General features: G+C 38.7%; 2 protein-coding genes across 4 annotated transcripts; one reads left to right on the top strand and one right to left on the bottom strand.

The window, feature by feature from the left end:
• Positions 1-27,262, bottom strand: LOC306869550 (intraflagellar transport protein 74 homolog). The gene is made up of 20 exons (XM_079416303.1): positions 27,151-27,262; positions 25,924-26,034; positions 25,099-25,234; positions 24,971-25,019; positions 24,777-24,875; positions 24,243-24,303; positions 24,070-24,129; positions 23,922-23,983; positions 13,144-13,282; positions 11,854-11,916; positions 11,307-11,450; positions 11,185-11,225; positions 10,909-10,988; positions 9,243-9,296; positions 8,443-8,540; positions 8,228-8,354; positions 5,065-5,228; positions 2,468-2,593; positions 1,213-1,273; positions 1-1,132 (listed from the first exon to the last, which is right to left on the bottom strand). The coding sequence occupies exons 2-20, from the start codon at positions 26,026-26,028 to the stop codon at positions 1,023-1,025; spliced, it is 1,779 nt and encodes a 592-aa protein (XP_079272429.1). The 5' UTR covers positions 26,029-26,034; positions 27,151-27,262; the 3' UTR covers positions 1-1,022.
• LOC306869551 (leucine-rich repeat-containing protein 19-like) lies at positions 19,895-24,229 on the top strand. Of its 3 annotated transcripts, none has more exons than XM_079416306.1 (5): positions 19,895-20,113; positions 21,349-21,432; positions 21,592-21,961; positions 22,078-22,272; positions 23,166-24,150. In XM_079416306.1, exons 2-5 carry the CDS (start codon positions 21,361-21,363, stop codon positions 23,564-23,566), a joined length of 1,038 nt encoding a protein of 345 aa, XP_079272432.1. In that variant the 5' UTR covers positions 19,895-20,113; positions 21,349-21,360; the 3' UTR covers positions 23,567-24,150. The 3 variants fall into 3 exon arrangements, with proteins under 3 accessions (XP_079272432.1, XP_079272431.1, XP_079272430.1); XM_079416305.1 differs by having other exon boundaries at positions 19,978-20,113; positions 21,310-21,432; positions 23,166-23,715; XM_079416304.1 differs by lacking the exon at positions 19,895-20,113 and having other exon boundaries at positions 21,137-21,432; positions 23,166-24,229.
• Positions 27,263-27,796: the final 534 nt, after the last annotated feature.

Below are 27,796 nucleotides of genomic sequence, written 5' to 3'. Positions count from 1 at the left end.
GCTGTTTATATCAACTACAGAGTTTCGGCATCAAACCCAAGTCAACGTGATTTATTACTACTTCAAATTACACAAATTAATTATATAATTTGATATATATATATATACGTAAAAATTAAATGGGGCCAGTTATACTTTCAATAATACGATTTCCGTATGCATTTGTTTGAGAAATATTCACAGTTACAACATCACTCAGCTCCTGGAAAAACCTCCAAAAGACTAACCTTAATCACATTCAAATATAACAAACATACTTCATTCTGGACCATTTATCCTTCAGTCGACCAGCACATTGGTCTGTCCACACACACACAGGTTTCCATATTTATGGGTTCATTCTATAGGTGCACTTGTTTTTCTACTGTCCAAATTGTATTTTCTATCCCCTCACCCTAACCTACACCTAAACCTACCCCTCACACAAAACTACAGGCATATTTAGATTTTCAGAAAACTTCATTTTGTATTATTTATAAAGCTTGTTTCCTCATAGGGACAAAAAAAAAAAAAAAGTCTTCCCAAAAGGTAAAAATGTATTGGTATTACTTTACTTGTGGGGACATTTGGTCCTCATAACATAGTGAATACCAGTAAGCACACTTGATTTTTTATTTCAGTGGGGATTTTCCATTGACAGAAATCAGTCAACGGAATATATTTCCATCTTCCTGCTATTAATCTAAGAGTCCTGCATTCAGTTACAGTAAATGCAGCTCAGCTTTCACTATAAACAGACACTGTCTGCAATGATGCTTCAGTAACAAGATGAATAAAATCAGCCTTTTACTGTGAAAAAAATCATATGAATTACACACAAGTGTAATTATTTAGCTCTGTGACTGACACTAATGACAAGAATCTCACTGATAACACATGACTGTGATACACCTGAGATTACGAAACGTGAATCATATTCTAGAATACAATCACTCAAAGTGGTCTTTAGAATGCTGATCAGGGCTCATCCTGAACAGGAAGTGAGTTTGCGAGCTGCTGCAGACAGGAAGTGCTCCCCCTCCTCAGTTTCTCTGCAGGGTATCAACCAGTATCTTATTGTACTCCAGCAGTTGTTTGTTGACGTTCTTCATCACTGGGCGGTAATCGCTCTCTACAGCTTTGGAGGCGATGACTGCACAATAGAGTCAAGGAGGGTTACACATCAACTGTATTTACACTTCTCATAGAGATCCATGCAAGATACGAGGATACATTCTTTCATCACAAAGTTGTTCTGCTCAAGATGTTGCCACTTCCTCTCCATGTTGGTCAGCTGGAAAGAGAACAGAGAGCAAAACATCAAATCACAAACATGACACCAGAAAGCGGCACTCCCGTTTAGCTCTATTTTACTCTTGTCATGCAGATAAACAGTTTCAGTCACAAATTCAACTCGTCGACTTTTTTTGTATAGCGCTTTCCACAATACACACTGCTTCATAGCAGCTTTACAGAAAGTCATACTGTTATGTCTATAATACCTTCTATAAAGCACTGTACAAATAAAATGGAGTTGACGTAATGCTTAAACAGAGCAGGTTAAAAACTGGGAAATATATAACGATGGTCAGGGACGTCAGATTCACAGATAGCAGGAGTAAGCATGTTTCTGGGGGTCTGGCATCCATCCCCAGGATATTTTAAGCCTCCAAAATGTAACAACAGGTGTCAAATTGAAATTATGTTATTTTTGGTAAAGGTTGGCTAAAACTATACCGGTCTGTGTTAGACACTAATGTACAATAAGACTTCATTATTATCCAAAAGAAGAATTGAAGTCCACTCTGTCCCCATCCAGTCATCCATCATCCATCCAACAACAACAAAAGGAACCAAAATGACTGTGCTGTGTAGCCAAAATATGTCTTGGATGTTATTTTAAGTGAGAAGACATGCAGGTCAATCACCGACCATTTTATTGATCTCATATCATAGGGCTGAAAACACAGCAAAAGAAACGTATTTGATGTCACTGAATTTCCAAAATTGTTATAACTCCACAAAGATCTCATACAGAGATGAACTCGCTCAGATCCTTGTGCCTGACCTGAATTAATTACAAGATGAAACGGTTGATGAAATATATTTATCTCCATTTGAGAACTGAACTGGTCTGTTTTATGACAAGGTTTGCGATCGTCCCATATTTAAAGATGAAATAAGGAAGACTTGTTTGCGTTCACAGAATATTTTAGAATGCTGCTGTCTCCAAAAACCCTGTTTTCTTGAGTGCATGTAAACATGGTGCCTGAGAGAAACCCACCAGATCACATCTCTGCAGTTCCTGCACTAAAACAGTTATGGGAGAAAATCAAAAGAGTGCATGTACATGGTGAACTCATGATTATTCTCTGTCTTTATCAACACAATGCTATGTCTGGACAGATCGGTTTCCTCTGTAAGACAGAAACGGTCAGTCAAATCTCAGCAGAAACGCATCTGAAGCTGAATGGAGTGTGTCTCTCACCTCTACGTGGGTCTCGTTCTCTTGTAACTGGTTCTTAAGAGACTCATACTCCTCGTTCATTTTGTGTATCATCTTCTTGAATGTGTCCTTCCTCTGAGTGAGTGATACTCGATCCTCCTGCAGTCTCTGATGGGACAAACGGCACCAGTGAGTGCTGCGAGACATCACTAGAACTCTATAATGTGACGTAACCACCACATATATACTATATCATGTTATATATCCATTTTTATAGGGGTTAATATAATTGATGAGATAGGTTACAGTGGAAAAAACAAACATTGCGATTGTGTTTTATTCATCATTGTCATCATCTCTATTTTGTTGGGTTCAGCAGTGTTTAGTACAATGAACTGAGTGACTGTCAGGCGTCCAAAAAAGGGCAAATCGTGGAAGCCTGTTTAGCAGAAGCATCTGGAACCTTAACAGCACAATACTTTGGTGTTTTAAGAACAACAATCTGCATGATTATGACTGCAGACACAAAGAAGAGAACAGTTGATGAAACCTGAAAGCGAATGACATCGGACACAAATAATCATGGTGTCCAAACAACACAGAAGTACTGCAGCACAGAGACAGAAAACCTCAATATTCACTCTAAAGAGCTGGTTTCCACAAAAACTTCACAAAGCCAGCACCCCTGAAAGAGCTGCAACTGCTAAAACTTTAATCAGACAACAATGCTAAAACGTGAAAGTGATGGTGTCATGATCATGAAACCTGAACTGTTGAAGCACCAAGATGAACTTAAACATCTGCCAGACAAATCACCTGACTGAATATGATCACTGTGGACAGTTTGAGAGAGAACAGTGATGGTGTGATCTTACATGACTAGTCATGTTACAGCCCATCTCAAAGACACACATCAGCAATCAAGAATATCATACATTTACATTTCAATGCTACTTAAACATTTATTGGCTAAATTGGAGGTTGAAGAGGTCATCAGATGCTCATTTTCCACAAGCTGATATGATTCTTTAGGGTCTTAACCCTTTGGGGTCGGCTGTATCGCCGGCGATACGAACTCGTTTTTTTAAGATAAGTGCAAAAGACACTAAAAATGCTCTGTTGATTTTGGTCACACAAATAAGTGTTATACATCAATCGAAACTGTTAAGTGTCTACTTTTTTTTGAGTACACTCACGATTACAACAAAACTTTGTGGTTTTGGGGAAAAAAGAAAACAAACAGGATGCGCTCTCGGTCTTCTCCGTCTCCGCGATCTGTTTATAGTAACGTGTCACTAAAATGAAGTGTAACTCAGCGAATACTCAACACAGAAACATGAGAGTTATATCTATAGAAAGCCTGGAGTGTCTGCTTTCAACTGAAGTAAGTGTTGTCGAAAACAAATGTTCTGTGATAAAGTAATCCATATGAAACCGACACGATGTTCAGTCTGTCCAGTCTAACTCATTATTTCTAATGTGATCCCGCCCCCTCGTGTTCACATGTAAATAACCACGTGACGCGCGCGCTTGGAGACGCCCAACAACAAACACACAGTCACGAGACTCTGCTGTTAGTTTCTGGAAGAAGCCGCGAGTAAAGGCTGGATTTACCTCAGAATAAGAGCAAGAGTTCATCCAGAAGACATCGATCGATCTGAGTAAGTAAATGCTTGTTTTTGCATTAGTTAGCGTGTTATTGTGACAAACCTGAACGCGTTTAGTTGGGTTTTCCCCAAACGACAACATGATGAATGCTACGCATCTAAGAATGTTTAATGTTCACAAATAGATTTAATATCGTGCTAAACAATAACAATTAGTTTCTCAGATATAAAATATCCTTTTTTTAAATGGTACAAAGTACATCCTTTTGTAGTTCACAGCATACGTGAGTCTATGGCTGCAGAATCATAACAGCTTCTATAAAATCATGCATACTAGGCTATATGACTGCAAAATCATAGTTGTTTTTTTTTTGTTTTTTTTTCCCCAAACTGTTGTTTTCATGCTCTATATAAAACAATAAAAAGTCTATAACATGCTTTGGTTAAGATTTCTTAATGGTAGTGTAAAAAACACTCTTTTACCCTGTCAAAACAGCTCTGTTCACAGTAACCTGTTCTGTTGCATGTCCCTTTAAATGCTAATGAGCTTAGCTGACCCAACCCCCTCTCTTCTGTGGGGCGACGAGTCATTCTCATGACATTGTTTACTTTAGCTGCATTTAGCCACGAAACTTGCTAATGAAACAACGGCAGACTGATGAAACTCACTCAGGGCGGGTCTAAGTTAAAACACCAGTGTCAATCACCAATCGTAGGCGGGGCCTGGGTCTGTGTGACGTCACACAGCTAAGAATCTGAGAACAGCTTGATTTGAGAAAGGGGATATTATTTATAGGCATTTTAAAAAAACACTGGGTGGATTTTTATCATTATAGGGTGGATGTGCCAATACACATTTATGTTCAAACAACATGTAAAAGGGAATTTTGCATCCGATGACCCCTTTGAGTCATGTTTTAAGCCTTGCCCGTTTGAATCCACATTTTCGTGCTAAAACTGATATTTCAGAGTGAACAGAAATGGTTCTTAAACTAACAGAGCTGCTGAGTGTGTAAAGGGTGTATTCCTGACCTTCTTCCGGTCCTCTCCGGCAGCTCTAAGAACGTCCAGATCTCTGTATGTGTGGATCTCTTGCGTCATGAGCTTGAGCTGATCTCTCAGAGTTTGCAGCTCTGCGCTCACTTTGCCTTCCAGCTGCTCCACTTTCAGCAGATCCTGCTGTAGACGCTCACTTTCTGCATGAAGAAACACGTCACAATACATCACTACAACATCAGCTTTTCTAATATGAAAGCTGTATTTGGACTGTGCAGAGCTGCTGTTTATCCTACAGGTGTCACTACAAACACATACGGAGTCACCTCTATTACTCTCTATAGCACTTCACACAATACAGATCGTTTTGCAACTTCACAGTAATACACAAGAAAATAACAGAATCAGTGACACAAACTTCATTAAATATGAGACAAATCCAAATCTGCAGTAAAGCAGCTCTTCAGAAGACAACAGTGCCATTAAAGCGACACCAAACATCATGAAGCTTTACCCATTAGGTGACTTTTAACATGATGACTTTGGCTCATTTCCACGATCATTTTTGTGCCACGTGAACATGTGTAACTACAGTGTGCTGCTTGTGAGGAGAGCAGGAAGCAGTACAGAGTTCAGAGGTCATAATCTATTACCTTTGGAAACGATTACAAGCAGATTTGGCTACTCTGTTAAAGAGAATCACGACACACTGAAACAGGCTCCGCTGCAGACACAGAAAACGGATGTGCCTGCTGGTCAGTGTGAGACTGACCCGCTGAGATGCCCGTCCTCGGGGACATTGAGCCCTAATCTGTGTCCCACCAGAAGACCTGCTGATCTGAGTGCTGGGGGGGGGGGGCATTATAGGAAGGAAGTGGAAGAGGCCCGCTTCCCTCTGATAGGCAGAGGGCCCAGCTCACTGTTTGGAGAGAGAGAGAGAGAGGGTGTGTGTGTGTGTGAGACAGTCAAAAAACCCCATCAGCACTTCTGAGCATTCCTTCTCTAGGGGTCCTTTCACCAGCGATCCAATCTGACCATCAACACACAGACACAGACACACACAGATACAGGGACTCTCCATAGGCGTAATGTCTCTATCTTTCCCTTCACCCTACCCCTAGACCTTGACACTCAAACAAAACATTCAGGATATTCAGATTCTCAAAAAAATAAAAAAAACACTGTTTAGTATGTTTTTTAAACCATTCAGCTTACAAGGACACAGGAGGTGTAAAGCTCATGTATTATGACATTACACACATTTGTGTCCTTATAATACATACAGTGGGTCAAATAAGTATTTTATACACTGCCGATTTTTCAAGTTTCCCCACTTATAAAGAATGGAGAGATCTGTAATTTTCATCGTAGGTACACCTCAACTGTGAGAGACAGAATATAAAAATAAAATCCAGAAAATCACATTGTATGATTTTTGAATAATTAATTTCCATTTTATTGCATGAAATAAGTATTTGATACAATATAAAAATAGAATTTAATATTTGGTACAGAAACCTGTGTTTACAGTTACAGCGGTCAGAGGTTTCCTGTAGTTCTTGAGCAGGTTTGCACACACTGCAGCAGGGATTTTGGCCCACTCCTCCATCCAGGTCTTCTCCGGATCTTTCAGGTTTTGGGGCTGTCGCTGGGAAACACTGAGTTTCAGCTCCCTCCATAGATTTTCTATTGGGTTCAGGTCTGGAGACCGGCTAGGCCACTCCAGGACCTTGAAATGCTTCTTACGGAGCCACTCCTTAGTTGCCCTTGCTGTGTGTTTGGTGTCATTGTCATGCTGGAAGACCCAGCCACGACCCATCTTCAATGCTCTTACTGAGGGAAGGAGGTTTGTTATATCTCACGATACATGGCCCCATCCATCCTCCCCTCAATACGGTGCAGTCGTCCTGTCCCCTTTGCAGAAAAGTACCCCCAAAGATGATGTTTCCACCCCCATGCTTCACAGTTGGGATGGTGTTCTTGGGATTGTACTCATCCTTCTTCTTCCTCCAAACACAGCGAGTGGAGTTTATACCAAAAAGTTATATTTTGGTCTCATCTGACCACATGACCTTCTCCCATGCCTCCTCTGGATCATCCAGATGGTCTTTGGCAAACTTCAGACGGGCCTGGACATGTGCTGGCTTGAGCAGGGGGAATTTGCGCGCGCTGCAGGATTTTAATCCATGATGGTGTAGTGTGTTACTAATAGTAACCGTTGAGACTGTGGTCCCAGCTCTCTTCAGGTCATTGACCAGGTCCTCCCGTGTAGTTCTACGCTGATCCCTCACCTTTCTCAGAGCCAGAATTCTTGCTGGTTGGTAGGTGATCAAATAATTATTTTAAGCAATAAAATGGAAGTTAGTTATTTAAAAATCATACAATGTGATTTTCTGGATTTTATTTAATATTCCGTCTCTCACAGTCGAGGTGTACCTACGATGAAAATTACAGATCTCTCCAGTCTTTGTAAGTGGGAAAACTTGAAAAATCGGCAGTGTATCAAATACTTATTTGCCCTACTCTATATACCAGAACACGCACAGAAGAGCACACACACACACACACTTCACATATTTCCACAGCTGCTTTAACCTCTGGGATTTGAATTACTGGAAATATTTATCCATGAGCAGCAGTCATTATACAGATCACTGCATGTTTATTAATGTCGCGTAGTGCAGCTTTGACTAACAGTTAAAGTTACTCCTCACAGATATTGCCTCGCTCTCTCTCTCTCTCACACACACACACACACACACCTCACACACACAGCAAATGTCTTCAAAATCTGTGTTTCTGCTGGACTGTGAATATGAAATAACACAAGATAAACAAACAGAGACGAACAATGTCTGACTGCTAGGAAGAGGGACACTCAGAAAAAGCTGTGGCACGTTTCTCAATGACTCTGAGGAGATAAGACCATGTTGGGGAATTAGAGGAGAACGTCTTATACAAAAGAAGAAAAGGATCTTCTCTGGGCAGCAGCTCACACCTTAATAAATGACAGAGAGAAAGAGAGAAGGATCTTTAGCTGTTAATGCTGTTATTTTCACACAGTCTGATCTGACTGTGTTCTGTGTTCATGGGTTAGTCTCAAGTAGATCAGCAGACTTACAGACAGCAGTGAGCGAGGGACAGCACTGGAACCAAACAGCTTCTCACACACAGACAGACACAGCAGAGAGAGACTGACCTGAGGAAAGGCCTTTCGCTGTGCTTTGAGACTTCTGCATCTCCGTCTCTTTGAAGCTCAGATCTTCCTGCATGGACCGGAGCTCTTGAGCTGTGACCGCCGACAGCTGCTGCAGACGATTGATGTTCTGGAGAGAAAAACACACTGGATGAACACGACATCTGAGTCTCTCTTCTGATCCAGTCTGGCCTGATGTGAGTTCAGATGTGCCGTACCCTGCTGGAGTGCTCCAGTAAAGCCACGATGCTGCTCTGTGTGTCTCTGATCAGCTGCTGCTCCTGAGATTTATTCTCCTCAAATGAGTTCAGATATGCTGCAAGAAAACACACGATCAGCTCATCAATCAAATAATCAACACATGGACATTTAATTAGACCTGAGGTGTCCAAACCAGGGCCTGCGGGCCAGAGTTTTTGTTTACAGAATGTGTGTGTGTACTGTGTATATTTATTATGTATATATAAATACACACAAATGCATACATACATGTATATATTTAAGAAAAATGTTGTTTATATATTAAATATATTTTTAATATAATTTAAATTATATGAATATAAAATTATATACATGTAAATATTTTCTAAATATATACTGTATGTGTGTATTTATATGTACATAATATACACAGTACACACACATATTCTGTAAACAAACAAATTTTTGATGCAATTAATCGCGATTAATCATTTGACAGCGCTAGTAATTACATGTCTATATTTTTATTCATATCATAAATAAATATATTTAATATATAAACAGAACTTTTTGTTTTTAAATATATACATAAATTTGTGCGTATTTATATATACATAATATATGCGTGTGTGCGGTGTATATTTATTATGTAAACAAAAACTTATTTTGGATGAGATTAATCGCGAGTAATCGTTTGACAGCACTAAAAAAAACAAGTGAACAAGTTTTTTATTACTAAAAAATTATTTAAAGTAATAGATTTGGATTAAATGCAACATTTACATTCAGTATTTGTGTGAAAGTGACAAAGACTCACAGTCGATTTCCTCTTCTCTCTTCTGCAGCTCCTTGTACTTTTGGGTTCGTTCCCCTGTAGATATTAATAAATCACATTATAAACCACACTATGTAACCCTTTTTATTCACACTATTTATACCAGCGCTTCTCAACTCTGGCCCTTGAGGTTGACTTTCCTGCAGAGTTTACCTCCATCCTCGATCAAACTCATCTGCCAGTAACTTTCTAGTACTCCTGAAGACCTTGATTAGCTGGGTCAGGTGTGTTTGATTAGGGTTGGAGCTAGTCTCGCGGCTGAAGGTCTGGAATCCATGGCAGCTTTCTTTGGCCAAGGCCCGCCCATGAGGCCTTTCGACCGACATGTCAAACAAGCAATCGCAGTTCGTTTCGTTCAGCGTCACGTTTAGGGGCATGGAAATGTTGCCAGAATAACAGACCGGTGTGTAAAACTCTCGGACGTATTTTAAAGACTCTATGCTGCGAAGTTGAAATTTTTCACATACTTTTGAAAATCCAACGTTTAGTTGATCTTGATAAGAGCGTGTTGTCACAGCTGTAAACACAACTGCTTTCTTCTTTCATGAGGGGGTTTGGCGCCACGGCAACTTTGTTTCCAAGTGGAACGTTAAAGAACACGACACACACGTCTCCCGGAAATCCTGTATAATTCAACCAATCCGACGAAGTGTTTCCAGATAAGTGTGCCGTATGCATCAGATGTTCAGCCAGTGGACCGAGAGCGAGACGTCTGAGGCTGAGACTAGGTAAGAGCTAAACTCTGCAGTACCACAGCACTCCAGGACCGATGCTGCCTAACCCTGGAGTAGTGCATAAGTATACACAAAAATTGGGAAGCAGACATCTTTGGTCTGTTCAATCACGCTGAGGTACTAAGAAGGAAGTATCATAATTAAAAATTATTTAAATTATTATTTAATGCTAGAATAGATATTACTTCAGTTTGTGTCCAACTAACAGCAGTATCTTGAAACTTCCATAAGCATTCTGAATATCAGCAGTCATAGTAATATTTGTTCTATTAAAAACACATTAAAGTTATTTTATGCATTAATAAATATGAATGTAATGCACTTATGGCTGAATGCTCCATCAGTACAGAGCCAGGAAAATCAGTCCAAATAGTCTGATCGAGTCCTTACCCTAGTTGTCAAGTTCACAAAAATGTCTTTTTTATTTTAGATTGTAAAATGCACTTTGTATGATCAATGAATTGAACCAGCAGCAGACACAGAAGGTCCAGCGCACACAGCTTCGTTGGTCATGTTAGAGGTGTTTTCATTTGATCAAAATATTAATTTTACAGCTTGCCATTAAACTTCAAATGCTTCACTGACTGTGTGCACAAACCTCAACCGATAAAGAGATTGTGATCAATCTGACAAATAAATTCATTTTGATCAAATATTTTTAGGTTTAAAATTAACAATATTTCATTGAAATGCAATATACAATGCAAGACTATTTTTGAGACGTACATTAGATACTGATATAAGTGTAGCAACTGTACACAGTCTCATTAAAATAAAAATGCGATGCTTAGATGGGCCACCAGAGCCTGAATCAGGCTTGTGTCATCTACTAGTTTCCCCTTCACTATTCCATTCCCTCTAAATCAGCACAGACTATGATCATCCCAATCAAATGAACGTATAGTAAACAGCACCTTGATGTTCCTCCATGTCAGCGTCTAGTTGTCGCATCTCTTCTGTGAGATGGCTAATTTTCTCACGTACCTCGGACAGCCTACATAAAACAGGATGTTAATTTCAGGTTTCTTTATGTATCGATCATAAGAGGCACAAATAAATTTGATAAACTGATACAAAATTTGCAAACAACACGTGGGCATTTTCAGTGCAATGATGTGCATCTACTAACCAACTGTGAGTGAACATACACATTTGAACAAAACAAACATTCATGTTTTAGAAATACATACTGTCGTTCCATGCTGGCTATTTCCTGGTTGTTTTCTTTCACCTAAAACCAGCAAAAGAGCCATCATGAAGTAAAGTCACTTGAAATATTTCAATGCAAAATATAAATAAATCATATAGAGACCTGTTTGAAGAGGCTTTCTCGCTCCTCTTGTGGAGAGCCCATGCTCCTGTCTTCCACCAGCATGGCGTCTCTGCGGGTCTCCAGCTCCAGTAGTTTCTCGTGCAGCATAACTGCTTCTTGTTTGGCCTGAGAGTGAACCAGATCCTGCCAGCACAAGACACAAGAGTATGAATGATTGTAGAGCAGTGATTTCTAATGTGACATACAGTGTACAAATCAGGCAGTTTTTTCCACTTCATTAAAGCTCTCCACAACTGAACTCATTTTAGGCAGCTGCCGTAAAAGGATTCGACAATAAGCACAGAATGTAGGTCTACTGTCACTCTGTCAAAGGTTTCAACAGTGAAGCAGCTGTGTATAGTAACCTATAACAAACATGTCTGTTGAGTGCATGAATAAAGTTGCATCTAACACACTAACAAAGTAGTAAAGTGTTTCCTTACAACTAAATAAAGTCCTGATTCATCAAGAGTTCACTGGTGTGTGTGTGTGTGTGTGTGTGTGTGTGTGTGTGTGAGTGTGTGAGTGTGTGAGTGTGTCCACTCACCGCCTCAAACGTCTCCTTCCTACTCATCAGAGCGTCCAGTTCCTCTTGAAGGGAATCCAGCTCCTGGATGCAGATGAGAGGAGACGGCGGATGCGTCGTGTCAGTGAATAACAGTCGACTTCACCCTCATAAATCATTCATAAACTTCAATTTAATGTTTGGAGTTAGTAGTGAAGCTGTTACCTGAAGTAAACTAGACTTTATGTAGACCTGCGTTGCTTACTGATTTTTGTTTTTAACATTAACATCCATTTGGCATACACCTTTATCCAAAGTGAACCTACACTGTAAAAAAAAAAGTTGAGCCAACTTAAAATTTTAAGGCAACCAGCTTCAGCAGATTTTTGAGTTTTCTCAACTTGTTGTTTTAAGTTTATACAACAAAAAGTTGAGAATCTCCTACAAAAATAAGTTGAGAGAACTAAAAAATCTGCAAAAAGCTGGTTGCCTTAATTTTAAGTTGGCTCAACTTTTTTTTTTTACAGTATATGACACCCACCATGTTTACTGTTAATGTAATATATGATTCAGTTGAAAACATCCTTTAAAAAGTAAACTGAGGATGTTAAATGCAAGTTTTTTCCTTGTATTTTCTTCTCTCCCCAGGCCAGTAAAATGCAATCTGCCCAATTGTGTGAAAACAATGAAAAAGTAACAAAACAAAAAAGTTAATATTTATCAAAGTAAGCTAAAACAAAGAAAATCAACATTGGTTCAGGTACTATAATGATTCAGTAACTCACTGAACACCAGTCTATTTTTATTGAAAAATAATAAAAAGTATAATAAATAAATAACAAAAATAATTTCCTCAAATATACAAATATAAGCAACACAACACAACATACTAACATTGTTAGTAGTCCAGATCTTAAAAATTTATAAAATACCAAATTCCACCCATTTCCCACCATACTTGGTATCTTCCACTCCCATAATGCATCACAGAAAAGGCATAAAAATACTAACAAAAGTTCTTTCAAGTCTTTTAACAAGTCAGGATGTGAAAGTCAACAGTTAGTTGAAGCAATATAAATTAAATTTATAATTTATATGGCCAGTCTGAGACACCATAGATAGTTGTGTGTGTGTGTGTGTGTGTGTCCAACCACTCTCCACATCAAGGTTTTTTTAAATCATGTATGGGTTCATATCTTTATCTAAAGTGTGTTAATGAAAGGGAATCCGGGGAATGGAGAGCCAATGACACATTAGTGCTGTTACTTGCATTCTGCTGAAATAGTTAGCACACTAGTCCTTAGTGTGGTATTACTGGGAAATGAGACAAACCTGCATTCGCTCTTCATTGGTGGCTTTCATCTCAGTGTACTTGGCCTGTTTATCAGCAGACATCTTCTGAATTATGTTTTGGGCAGCCTGTTTCTCTTGAACTATATCATCCTCCACAGCTCTGATCATATCCTCTTTCCTAACAGAGAGAGAGAAAGTTGTTAGTATAGAGAGCATAATCATCCATCATCATAGGACTGAATGTGTCTGCAGCTTTCATCATCCTCTCGACACTAGGAATCACAGAAGCCGCACTCCTCTGGAGGTACAGGTATATTCTTCAGGGAATCCAGAAGAGGAGCAGTGTCTACAGGTGTTTTCACACCTAGCTCGTTTCAGCCCTCCAAACACTCTCAGAGCTCGTATATGTCAACAAACCAAGTGATCTCAGACCCTCTAAAACAGGGGTGTCCAAACTACGGCCTGCGGGCCATCTGCGGCCCACTATCACTCCTGTGACGGCCCGCAAGGGATTTTTACAAATGAAACGAATCTGCAGAAGGTGGGCAAACTACGGGCGTTTTCATCCAGCCCGTGAGGCAGTTGTTCCAAAATAGCTAATTTGATGCAATATCAGTAATATCCAATAGATGGCCCTGTAGCCTATAGTGTAGTACATAACCCCTGATTTACACTGTCCCGCCGCTCCGACGCAGCCACTCCAGTCAATCCGCAGCACGTTTCAGAAGCGGCTCTCCGAACGGCTTCACCAAAGATAGGCGCCTAGTCTATTTTTGACAAACGCCGCATTCAAGCCGCACATCGAATACAAAATAAAAAGTCAAAATAGCTATATACACTACAAAACTGGCACCATTGTAAATAAGTTACATGTTTTAAAAATGGGAAAGTGTTCAGTTGTTTTGAAAAATGCCTTGTATTGGAACTGTTTTAAAAATGCTTAAAAGACTTTCCAGTATCAGAACAAATGCCAAGCGTTATCCTCCTGCTCACGGGTGCTGTAATTTTGTGGGGAAAACATGGAAATAATTTGTCATTTTATCTTGCAAAGATATGCTTTCTTCTGTTTTCCACACACATTTTTATGAAAATGGATATAGTACTGTTTGTCTGGATTATAAATTGCATTTTTTCATCTGAAACGTGCTGCGATTTCCAAGGCGACTTATATAAAGCAATCAAGTTAAAGCGCAAAGCGCGCACATTAGGATTGGTGATGAATGAGAAAAGGCAAGTGAGTTTGTTTTGAGAATATAAATACATGTTTCTAATGTTTGTAAATGTTTTGTTTATTTTACCTTATTTCTGAATGAAATTATAAAATGTGTCTTATACATCGACTTGTACACCGATGCAACTTATCTGTGTGCCATTAGGTGCTCATAAAAATAGGTAGAGATGGTACAAGAATAGAACTGCCATGTATGTACAAGTATACATAGTACAGTAGTAAGTGAGTGCCAATTTAGAATAACAAAAAAAAAATAAAAATCAAAGCTTCATTTGTCATAAACTATGCTCACTTAATGTGGAAAACTTGATGTGGCCCTCGAGTCAAAAAGTTTGCCCACCCCTGCTCTAAAAGGACCGAAAAGCGAACTGTCGTCAGACCACTGTACGGTTCGTTTGTGGTTCGAATTTGAAATAATTTAAAACATGAAAAAAAATGTGAAATTAAAACCGCTAGTAGGTGACAGCAAAGACTTTGGTGACAGAAAGTGACCATTAATGAATGAGTGAATCACTGAATCATTTATTCAACCGATTCATTCAGGAACAGAGTATTTGACTGTGTTAATGAGTGAATCACTGAATCATTTATTCAACCGATTCGTTCAGGACCAGAGCATTAGACTGTGTTAATGAGTGAATCACTGAATCATTTATTCCACCGATTCGTTCAGGAACAGAGCATTTGACTGTGTTAATGAGTGAATCACTGAATCATTTATTCAACCGATTCGTTCAGGACCAGAGCATTTGACTGTGTTAATGAGTGAATCACTGAATCATTTATTCAACCGATTCATTCAGGAACAGAGCATTAGACTGTGTTAATGAGTGAATCACTGAATCATTTATTCCACCGATTCGTTCAGGAACAGAGCATTTGGCTGTGTTAATGAGTGAATCACTGAATCATTTATTCAACCGATTCGTTCAGGACCAGAGCATTTGACTGTCTTAACGAGTGAATCACTGAATCATTTATTCAACCGATTTGTTCAGGACCAGAGCATTAGACTGTGTTAATGAGTGAATCACTGAATCATTTATTCCACCGATTCGTTCAGGAACAGAGCATTTGACTGTGTTAATGAGTGAATCACTGAATCATTTATTCCACCGATTCGTTCAGGAACAGAGCATTTGACTGTGTTAATGAGTGAATCACTGAATCATTTATTCCACCGATTCGTTCAGGAACAGATCATTTGACTGTCTTAATGAGTGAATCACTGAATCATTTATTCCACCGATTCGTTCAGGACCAGAGCATTTGACTGTCTTAATGAGTGAATCACTGAATCATTTTCTGAATCAATTCATTCAAAAAGCGGATTCATTCAATAAGTACACCGTCCATTGCTCAGAGATGAAAAACAGTGCTGTGATCTTTGTTTGGAACTATTTTCTTTGGCAAAATTTAGCAAAAACAAGCAATAAGTCTAAAATGTAAGTCACTTATTGCTTTACTGAACTTGTATGAAATGATTATTAAATGTGTTCATGCTGATATCTGCAGAAAAACGGTACCCTTTGTGTGATATAGATATAGAAGTTAACTATATTATATAAATATCAAAAGCATACAGAAGCATTTTGCCGTCTATAATTTAGAATGCCTGGAATTGTTTAATACATTAATAAATCAAGTGCGTGCACTCTGTGTGTGATTTGATGATATAGCCTACTTAATAATGTCATATCACACATCATTACAACAACACTTACCCTATTATTGCAGAAGATATACTGTATATCACACACAGATATACTGTATATCATCCGCGATTGTGCGCGCACTAGTTTGCATGTATCAGAGTAAAAGTATACGTTTTAATTAGGAAATGTAGTGGAGTAAAAGTAAAACTTGGCTGAAATATAAAAACTCAAGTAGGCTACAGATACTCCCAAAAAATAACTCTCCTCTCATTCTGAGGTAAATCCAGCCTTTAGTCAGCGCGTCTTCTTCCAGAAACTTGTTTGTTGTTGGGCGTCTCCAAGCGCGCGCGTCATGTGGTTATTTACATGTGAACACGAGGGGGCGGGATCACATTAGAAATAATGAGTTAGACTGGACAGACTGAACATCGTGTCGGTTTCATATGGATTACTTTATCACAGAACATTTGTTTTCGACAACACTTACTTCAGTTGAAAGCAGACACTCCAGGCTTTCTATAGATATAACTCTCATGTTTCTGTGTTGAGTATTCGCTGAGTTACACTTCATTTTAGTGACACGTTACTATAAACAGATCGCGGAGACGGAGAAGACCGAGAGCGCATCCTGTTTGTTTTCTTTTTTCCCCAAAACCACAAAGTTTTGTTGTAATCGTGAGTGTACTCAAAAAAAAGTAGACACTTAACAGTTTCGATTGATGTATAACACTTATTTGTGTGACCAAAATCAACAGAGCATTTTTAGTGTCTTTTGCACTTATCGTAAAAAAACCGAGTTCGTATCGCCGGCGATACAGCCGACCCCAAAGGGTTAAGTACTGTAACGAAGTACTGTATTATTACTTCGTTACAATACACCACTGTGTGTGTGTGTGTGTCTTGTGTGTGTGTGTGTGTGTGTGTGTGTGCGTGTGCATGTTTATGTGGTTTACGAGGACACAAATGTGTATAATGACATGGGTATGACAGAGGTATTACAATATGAAGGTGGTTTATGAGGACACTGCCTATGTCCCCGTAATTCAAAAGGCTTAAAAAACATACTAAATGGTGTTTTTTTGAAAATCTAAAAATGCACAAAGTCTCCTGTGAGGGCTAAGTTTAGGTGTAGGGTTGGTGTAGGGCAATAGCACACACAGTTTGTTCAGTATAAAAACCATTACGCCTATGGAGAGTCCCCATAAACCACAAAAACCAACATGTGTGTGTGTGTGTGTGTGTGTGTGTGTGTTGTTTAAAGATGTGATTGGGTCAGCCCAATGTTAATTAAGAAAATAACCAATGGGCTGCTGATTAAATGTCTCATGGGCCGGTCTGTCTGGGGGGGGAAATCCTAAAACAACTTTTTTTGACAAATACATTAAACAGCCGCAAAGACCACAGCGCCGTCAACTATTTAGGCAGAAAAACTATAGGCTGCTATGAGTTTTATGGGCCGATCAGACAAATATGGTATGAGAAGATTTATAGGCCCGGCCCAAAAAGGTATTCAGACAGACCATGATATAATATTACAGAATTCTTTAAAAAAATTATAATAATAATTACCAAAACTGAACAATGAACAGAGGTGCAAAGAGTACGAGAATATTTTATTCAAATAAAAGTACCATTACATTAATGAAATTTTACTTAAGTACAAGTAAAAGTACCAGTCTAAAAATCTACTCAAGTAAAAAGTAGCCAATTTAAAATTTACTCAGAGTAAAAATTACTTAGTTACTTTTTAACAGCGGGGGGAGGCAAAACTGGGATAGACCAAGGGTGTCAAACTCAGCTCCTAGAGGGCCACAGCCCTACACAGTATAGATATAACCCTTATTAAACACACATTATCCAGCTAGTCTAATCATTTAGGCTTATTTGAAAACTACATGGTATGTGTGTTGGAACTAAACTCAGCAGGTCTGCAGCTCTCCAGGAACTGAGTTTGACACCCCTGGGATAGGCCTAATCTCAGACTAGTTGTTTTTAATTAAAATATTCAGTTATTTAGAATAATAAGACATTTGGGCTGTTACAAGGCAAATTAAATCAGTATCAACAAAATTAATCTTTGCAATGCAGAGGAAACACAGACGCTGCGTCTGAAGTGGAATTTAGATGTATTTACACACTGTTTCAAGCAGGACATGAATGCATTTAATCTGCAGTTACAAATGCAGAAATAATGTTTTGATATATAAGACATAAAATGTTGAATACTCATATGAAAAGAAAAAAAAAAAAAGATACTTTGAATGTGAGATTAAAACCGCCAGTAGGTGTAAGTCACTGTTAAAGTGAGTCATTGCGACTGAACCGAATCATTTAAACAGTTGATTCATTCAGGAACCAAACACCGTCATGTTGCTCAGAGACACAAAACAGTGCTGTGGCTGTGTTTGGAATTATATTTGTTGTCGAAATAGAGCAAAAACAGGAAATATGGTGTCTAAAACGCAAGTCTCTTTAACTTCTTGTTTATTGAACTTGAGATTGTTTTTAAAATCTATACGTAATCATGCTGATTTTTGGAGAAAAACGGCACTCTTTGTGTGATATTGATTTACTATATGAAATGATATAAAAATACATTTTCTGCCCCTATATCTTCAATTTTGTGATAATTTTAAATGCATTTTAACAGACTGAATCACTCTAAATGCGCGCGAAATATTGATATTGTCAAATCGCACATTGTTAAAACAACAATTACGATATTATCGCAGACAATATCGCACACCCTGCACCACTGTCTTTTTGGCTAATTTGTGCAAAGCCTTTTGCTAAACTGCCAAAGCTTAATTTTAACCACCAATGCAGCGATGCAAGTATTTACCTCTACATGCTTGTCGAGAGTTTATAAGCTGCTAGTTTGGTCTCCCTAGGCAAACACAGCTTACACTGCATAATAGAGCATAAACATGGCCAGGAGTTCACTTCCTTTCCTTCGAGTTCAGCTTCAGCAGAATACAACAAGGTTTTGTTTTCAGCTGGGTCTGCACCACTAACGCCTGTCTGTCCGTCTGCATCTTTCTTCTGACTTTAGCAACAGTTTGTTCTCCGGCCCATTATTTACTGCAGTACTTTCCAGGGATTAATTACTCAGTAATTAATGTGTTTTAAAATGTAGCGAAGTACAATACTTCAAACAAAATATACTTAAGTAAAAGTAAAATTACAGATTTTAAAAATTACTAAAAGTAGAAGTACACAAAAAAGCTACTCAATTACAGTAACGCGATTAAATGTAATTCTTTACTTTCCACCTCTGACAATAAATACAACTTACTGTGAATTAAAAAAAATGAGCAAAGAAAGGTAATACTATCTTATCTGAGAAAAAAGAAAGCTGAATTAACTTTATACATAATGTTCCCATTTAAGTATGAATGTGACTGAAATGCATTGATAAAGCTCTGTGAATGTCTTGACCGGAGATATGGTCAGGGATCGGTCAGACTCCAGCGTTCCACTGCTGGGATCTGAGCTCTTCACTTCAGTGCTCAAGAGGACCAAACGAAGAACCAGGTTGAGTCACTTTAACTGAAATGGGTTTGGATCTTTTCAAACTAATTATATGTGAAAACACCCAGTCACTTTACTGTACATCTAAAAAAAACTATAACAGTAACCGCAATAAACAACTTTGCTGTCATTAATAATCCAAATTTAGACAATTTACAGTTCCATGGCAACTTTTCTTTACAAATTTAGATAGTTATTTCAGTTTATTAAAAACACTCTAGAATATATCAGCCTATAACGAGAGACTAAAGATTATTTTCATGATTGTGTTAAGAAACTTTGAAACTGTACCAAAGTTCACTTTGTGAATTCGACAGAGACGTTTATCCAAAGCAGCTTACATTGCATTTGAGGAACATTTTTATCAGTTCATGCATTCTCTGGGAATCGAGCCCATGACCTTGGATTTGCTATCATCGTGCTCTACTGCTTGAGATACAGGAACAGCACAATAACACTCATAGTTCACTATCTTAAGTCAGTGACTCTGGTCAATCTTTAGCCAGTCTTTTTATTACAGAGAGCAAAGGTTTGTCTCTGTCAGAGCTCTTTTAAGCATGAGTTAACATAGACGACTACACCGCACTCAAGGGTAAGTGACTCTAACATTCATATCTATAAAGTTTTAACCCTGGCAAAAGTGAAAAACTGATGTTTTATGCAGATTATGAGGCAAAGATACTAAATGCTATCATAACACTTTAGATAGACTCAAAGAAATGTAATAGCAGCCTGTTGAAAAACTGATTACATTATGAAAACCTGGAATAATGCCATATAATGGTCACCACAGGCTTTTCTTTACTTCAAAGGTCCAAAGAGGCTGTTCAAATGATCTATTAAATGCTTAAATGCAACTTAATTTCCATGTATGGTTAAGCATAACCTGTAACAAAACAAAAAATAAGTATAAATTTTGAAGCGAACGAACCATAAAGCAAATGGAGACGACGGGCTGTCAGGTGTGTCAATCAAGACAGATGGGCGGAGCTTCACAGCAGAAGACAATGTTGGGGGGGGATAAACCTCAAATGGGGCGCACAGGACGCAAAACACTGGCACGTAAATATCCAACAGGGCTTGAGTGGTATACAGGCAGTGCAGGTGAAAGACGAAGGTTTTTGGAGGAGGTGAGGAGAAAAACAGAGCTACAATTATCACTAGAGAGTCTTTTAAATCCAGTAATAGGAATTACAACATCACTATTACGACAAATCCCAAAAAACACATTCATATTAAAAGAAGTGGTAATTCAATAATTTGTGACTATATTTGACAACATACTTCAATGACCTCTTCTAAGTCTCTGTTAGAGACCCTGAGAATCGCACACACGAGAGTTAGCGCAAATCATATGACACTGATTCTGCAATTGAGGCGGTGCTGGTTTAAAAAAAAAAAAAAAGTTCCTTTCCAGCCGGTCTGTGATTATAAGATGAGAATGAAACAAGCATCTGTCCTTAATGCAACTGAACATGCATCACAACAAAAAAACACCCTCGCTCTGCTAGAAAACACTGGGTGACTTTGTGTCTCATGCCAGCCAGAGAAGGACATGAGTATCTTTGTGGCTGATGACAGATAACATAAAACAGCAACAAACACAAGCAGAGAGACACGGGACAGCAGCATGCTGATAGCAGAGTGACTCGTCTGCACAAAGATCCTCTTTGTGTGACACTCATGAAGAGGGTTTTTACTTTCTCAAGAACCCTCTCTGCTCTTTATGACCACAGCTCACAGCAGACAGGACAATTTAGCAAGAACTGTGTTTCCTCTTATGGACAGGACACTGTTTGTTTGGTTGATGCGGTCCTCTTATCACAGCTAACAGAGATCATGGCCGGGAGACAGATGCATGTGGTGTGGGTCGCAGCGGTTCTGATGAGCTCAGGTGTGATCGCACGGCAGGTGAGTGTCATTCACACTCAGTTCTGTATCAAAGTGATATTCTAAATCACAGCCAAATCATAGACTGGAGAAATACAAGTTGTTGTGAAATACAGTGTCCTCACGGCTCATCAAGCTTACACTCCGATGTCAAACAAACGTTCACCATTTGTGTTTAAGGTGGACATGAGCAATGCGTCTCTGACAGAGATTCCTGAAGATACACCTACAAACATCACCGGATGGATCCTGAGCAACAACTCACTTGTGATGTCCCCCTCGGATATAAACACCTTACAGAAATATGGCAAGATTACTGTGCTAGACCTTTCTTATAACCACATACAGACGTTGCCTCCTGGAGCCTTTGACAAACTCACAGACCTAGAGACGCTTAAACTGAGCGGAAATAGCTTGCAGACCCTTGACAAAGACATCTTCAAAGGACTGACGAACCTGAGGAGTCTGGATCTGAAGGACAACCCATGGAACTGCTCCTGTTTGCTCATAAGCCTCATCAAAGAGCTGAACGACTCCGGCGTATCAATAGGTGAGAACGAGCGCTTAGGGTGTTTTTATTTTCAGATACAGTGTATATGCTCTGACATATTTAATGTTTGTTTTGTTTGATTTATTGATCTGCAAAATCTCGTGTGGGTCTTGCAGGGAAAGAAGTCACTTGTTACACCCCCCAGAAAACAGCTGTGCTTGATGGAAACCCTTCCTGCTCAATTCAAGCCACAACCGTGAAAACATCTGTGGAGAAATCTCCAGCTACCACAATGAAAACCATATCAACACCAACACCAGCGTCCACCATCGAGACGAACAACAGCAGTCACGTCAACAGCTCCAGCAAAGGTAAACACGCCAGCAGTAACACGCCTGAACGTCTCTAAAACACATTGAGCTTAAACAGAGAAGCTCCAATAACAAAATCAGACGGAGTTACAGGATCCTCTTATTGGACACAGGATAAATAACTGTGTAGCCAGGAGAAAAACATTTCTCACAAACACTGTTGAATATACAGCTGATGTCAGTGGACTCTATTATGCCGGTCGCAATAATCGATTTATCGCACAATATATGTACATGACCTCAATTTTTGGTGATGCAATATATTGCCCATTATTCTTACATAAAAATTAATGTCATCATGTTTTTTGCATTGCACTTGCACCTGTGTCTTTTGCAGCTTCTCGTACATAACGTGGTGTAGTCATGAGCTGCTAGTTCACATTTAAAAACTGCTTCTACAGAAAGAGTTTCATCTGCAGATAAGGCCTTGTTTAGGGATCTGATGGAGATCTGACGGCTAAGTAGTGACTGTGTTTTTCAGCAATAGTGTGCACCCTTAATCTACAGAGAAAAGAAGGTCAGGGGGAAAATCTGTAGATGGATATATCTCCATACAAGTTCTTTGTGCATTTCTCTTTTTTCTACTTGTTACTTTGCACTTTTTGTTAGAAAATATTTATTTACTGTTTATTTAAGATTTTTAAGGTATGTAATATTTTGATACTTAATTTCCATGATTAAGAATTAAAAGTTTGTTGTCATTTGAGAGTGTGTAGATCTTCTTGCATCATGCTGTTATATTATGATTATATATTAAGTGGCATAAAATGGTCTTAAAATGACAATAAAATCGTTTAATCGCAATTATTTCTGGGGCAATATATCGCACAATATAAAGTTGTTATCGTGACAGGCCTAGACTCTATAGAGGCTGATGACATGTTTCTCCTCAGGGTTGATGGTGAGGGACGGTGAGACACAGACAGGAAGCCACAGCTGGAAGTTCCTGCTCGGAGTCGTGGCTCTAACCCTCAGCACTTCCACGCTCATCGTGTGCGCCGTCAAATCTCCCTCGTGGTACAAGCTTCTGTTTAATTACCGGCACCAGAGGCTCCGTGAGGACGTGGAGCACAGTGTCTTCAATACCGGCCGTTTCTCCAACTTCAGTCTGGACACAGAGCAGACGGACACGAGCGCTCAGGAGCTGGACACGGGACTGAGTCTACAGCCCTTTGAGGATGATGATGACGGCTTTATAGAGGACGGCTACATTGAGTCGGGGAACTACAGAAAACACACGGATGCTGACGGATTGCAGAAGAATGAAGCTATGAGCTCTTGCATTAAACTGTGAGGATCCTTTTATTCCAGTGCAATATGAAATAGCCTTTAAAATATCACTGAACTGGAAATACAAATGCATGCATCTCAGCAGGTTAAAAAATTGTGTGTAAAAATTGTCTATCACAGCACTTTATCATAAAGTAATTCAAATTTTTACTCAAAGCTCTCTCTTTTTTAAAAGCTTTTCAGTGATCCTCCAGGATGTAAACTGAATGCATATAGTTGTTCTGCAATATGTAGAATCATTTTAAAAGAAGCTCTGGCATGATTGAGCTGAAAAGCACTCATGAGGAGATTTAGAAATATGTCACAAGTCAGCTGCTGCCCTCTTGTGCTCAAACTCTGCCGAAAACAAAAGCACTTACTCTCTTCTCTCGGTGAATATCACATCCATACTCTGAGCTTCTCTGTCATTCTGTGCTTTCAGCTAAAGAGACAAATATAAGATGAAATTAGCAGGAACATGAGAAGATCAAAGAGGAAGATGTTGCTGTTTAAATAATGTGGTCTCACCATGATGATGTCATTCACCACTTCATCCATCTCAGTGTTTGTGTTCAGCTTGTCAACCAGCTGGTAATTAAAAGATTATTTAAATAATGACATCATGCATCCCAAAATCTAACTCCACAGGTTTTACGGATTCAAAATAAAGAGACGTGTAGTACTGTTTTAAATTAGTGTACCATGTTGTAATCTGCCAGCTGGCCTTGAAGATCTTTGATTTCTCCAGCTAGGACTTCTGCTCTGTTCACAGAAAAAGATTTAAAACATTACATTAATCACTGCATCCTGGTGTCATCAATGCTAAACCACTGAACAGTTAAGGGGTCTTATTAGAGAAAAATCTGTAAAATACAATGAAAATATATAGTTAGATCACACATGTCATTTTAAAAGACTTTACAGTTTGGGATCACAGTGGTGATAAGGACATTATTCTACATTTGCAATATTACATCAGATTTCTATTTCAAATAAACAACGTTCTTCAAACTTAAAAAAAGAAAACTATCATGGTTTCCAAACATTTTCAGTGGTGATTCTGATCAAAATAAGAAATGTTGCTTGTAAAATATATTAAAACAGATGAGAGTTATTTTAAATTGTAATAATAATTACAGTTTTTAATTATTTACTATAAAAGATCACTTGATATTACCCATGTATTGTAATATTTAGTTGATTTTTGATTCTGGTGGATCTAAAAGTTAAATGACCTTTTTTCATAAGAAAGATAGACTGAATTCTCCTGATTGAAGGTGTCGATGTCCTTCTGTAGTTTGCTGGACTCCATCGTCAGCTCATTTATTTTACTCCTGAAACAAACAAAGACATTTTTATCAGTCCATCTTATCTGAGATGTGGTTAAAAAAAAGAAAACCTTAACTCTTCATCATTTCACTTAATTTACCGTAGTAACCCAAGGTAATATGACTTATCCAGGATTTGTCTCTGTGGTCCTAAAGGAGTGAAAATAAAGCAGTCAGTGCAGATCTCACATCACTTTAATGTTTGTTAGAAAAAGGAAAGTTCGTTCACCCTTGATGCCCGTCTTCATCCCGCTGAGACCCTGCTGAGTCACCGGCCGATCGGCCACTTTAATCTGAGCCGATAACACACCAGGAGAAGCCACGGGTCCAGCTCTGCTGCCTGGACGAGCGGAGCCCGGGACCATCTGTGACACACACATATATACATATAAGTGAAGTGAGTGAAGTGACATACTGCCAAGTTTGGTGACCCATACTCGGAATTCGTGCTCTGCATTTAACCCATCCAACGTGCACACACACAGCAGTGAACACACACAGCAGTGAACACACACACACACAGCAGTGAACACACACACAGCAGTGAACACACACACACCGTGAACACACACACACAGCAGTGAACACACACAGTAGTGAACACACACACACACAGCAGTGAACACACACACAGCAGTGAACACACACACACCGTGAACACACACACACAGCAGTTAACACACACCCGGAGCAGTGGGCAGCATTTATGCTGCGGCGCCCGGGGAGCAGTTGGGGGTTCAGTGTCTTGCTCAAGGGCACCTCAGTCGTGGTATTGAGGGTGGAGAGAGCGCTGGACATTCACTCCCCCCACCTACAATCCCTGCCGGCCCGAGACTCAAACCTATGACCTTTGGATTACAAGTCCGACTCTCTAACCTACGACTACGAATTAGGCTACGACTTCCCCATAAATCGTAGCCTAATGGTTATATAAACCCCATATATATATATATATATACACGCACACACACACACACACACAGACAGACACGTCACTACACTCTTATAATGCTGCATGATATCAGAGCGCATGACTGTAGTAATGGTTGCTGACCGCAGTGCTGACTCTGACGGATGTCTGCGGGGGTCTGATGGCTGTAGGCGGTCGTCCAGAACCCGGTCCAAACGATCCTCGGCTCACGGGTCTCTGGCTTGCCATTGTGGTCTGAAAGGTAAAGTTGAAAAGAAAAGAAAAACATAGCACATTAGAATATATTAGATTAGAGCAGAGTATAATACAGCACAGTAGAACAGATTGCAGATTAGTTTTTGTGAAAAGAAATACTGAATATCATAGAGTCAGTGTTAGGATGAGCTCAGATGAACAACACTGAATAAACATCATTCTGTATCCAGGAAACTTTACTTTTACACCATATTTATATATAATTATATATATATATATATATATATATATATATATATATATATATATATATATATATATATATATATATATATACACACACACATCTCAGACTTTACACTTGGGAAACATTACTGATCTATTTTTATGTCAACATTTTTACATACTTATGTACTATGTATTAAATGAAATATATGAAGTCAAAATGAAATTATGAAAAATTCCGGTTCTTGAATACTAATAAGTTTAGAAACACAAGTTAATGCCACTTTCTTTAAAGACACAAAACATAAAACAGCTGTAATTAGATGAAATGCATGATTATAATTACCCAAAGAGCACCATATTAAATTACCATGGTAACATTATTAATATAGTTTACCCAAAGAGCACCATATTAAATTACCATGGTAACATTATTAATATAGTTTACCCAAAGAGTAAAATATTAAATTACCATGGTAACATTATTAATATAGTTTACCCAAAGAGTAAAATATTAAATTACCATGGTAACATTATTAATATAGTTTACCCAAAGAGTAAAATATTAAATTACCATGGTAACATTATTAATATAGTTTACCCAAAGAGTAAAATATTAAATTACCATGGTAACATTATTAATATAGTTTACGAGGTACATGTCCGATTCACTGAAAAGAACCGACTCAAGTGAATCATTCACCAGATGTGCTTCTCCAAACACAGCATTCTGAATAAATACAGAGTAAAATACAGCGTGTTTCAGCTACAAACCAAAGTATAAATCAAGGTAAAGTATGAAAGAAACCCGAGAAAACAACACGCAGAGTATCTTTTACAGGCTAACACATTAGCAACAAAGCTGTTTTCTTTCTTCTTCTTGCTCTCAAGCGGGAAATCTGACCAGTGATTTAATGAGTGATCGCTTACCTTTACCTGTAAACAAGCTGTTTGTTTGTTTGTTTGTTTGTGCTCCTATAGTGTAGCTGCTTTAACAGCCGAACCAAACGCTCGCCTCTGAGTTACCTAGCAACCCCGGCGCGTCATCGCGAGACTTCGAGCGAGAAGTGCGCAGCGCTGCCCCCTGATGTCTGGAAGTGGCACAGCAGCGCATGTACTCTAACATACAGTTTTTACAATCACTTTGCTACTATTTTCAGAACCTTGATGTCATTTTTCAGAACTCTAGACACAAAACACTAAACATTTAACTAGGCAGTCTTTCCCTATAAAAACTGATCCATTCTCCGTACCTCTTATCCTCTGTTGGATCGCGGGATATAGAATATACATATATATTGATACAATTGTTCAACATTCAAAACAATGCAGAGGTAAAACAATATATTGTAATACTAAAATGCAAATGTATATAGTGGATAGCGACAATATTGTGTACCAAAAATGAAAGCATTTTGAATGTTATTTTTACGTTAGGTCAAGTAAGATTTATTGTCTTTCTTCTACTGTATATATGCTGAAACACAGCCTACAGTGGAGAGAAATGCTGTAGCTACCTCTGCAGTAAAAGTTTAAACAAGTATAAAACTACACACAGACAACCTACTGAGAGGAG

The sequence above is a fragment of the Barbus barbus genome (genome assembly GCF_936440315.1).
Source record: "Barbus barbus genome assembly, chromosome: 5".
Taxonomy (NCBI): Eukaryota; Metazoa; Chordata; class Actinopteri; order Cypriniformes; family Cyprinidae; genus Barbus; species Barbus barbus.
This window is presented reverse-complemented; position numbering and strand designations above follow the sequence as displayed.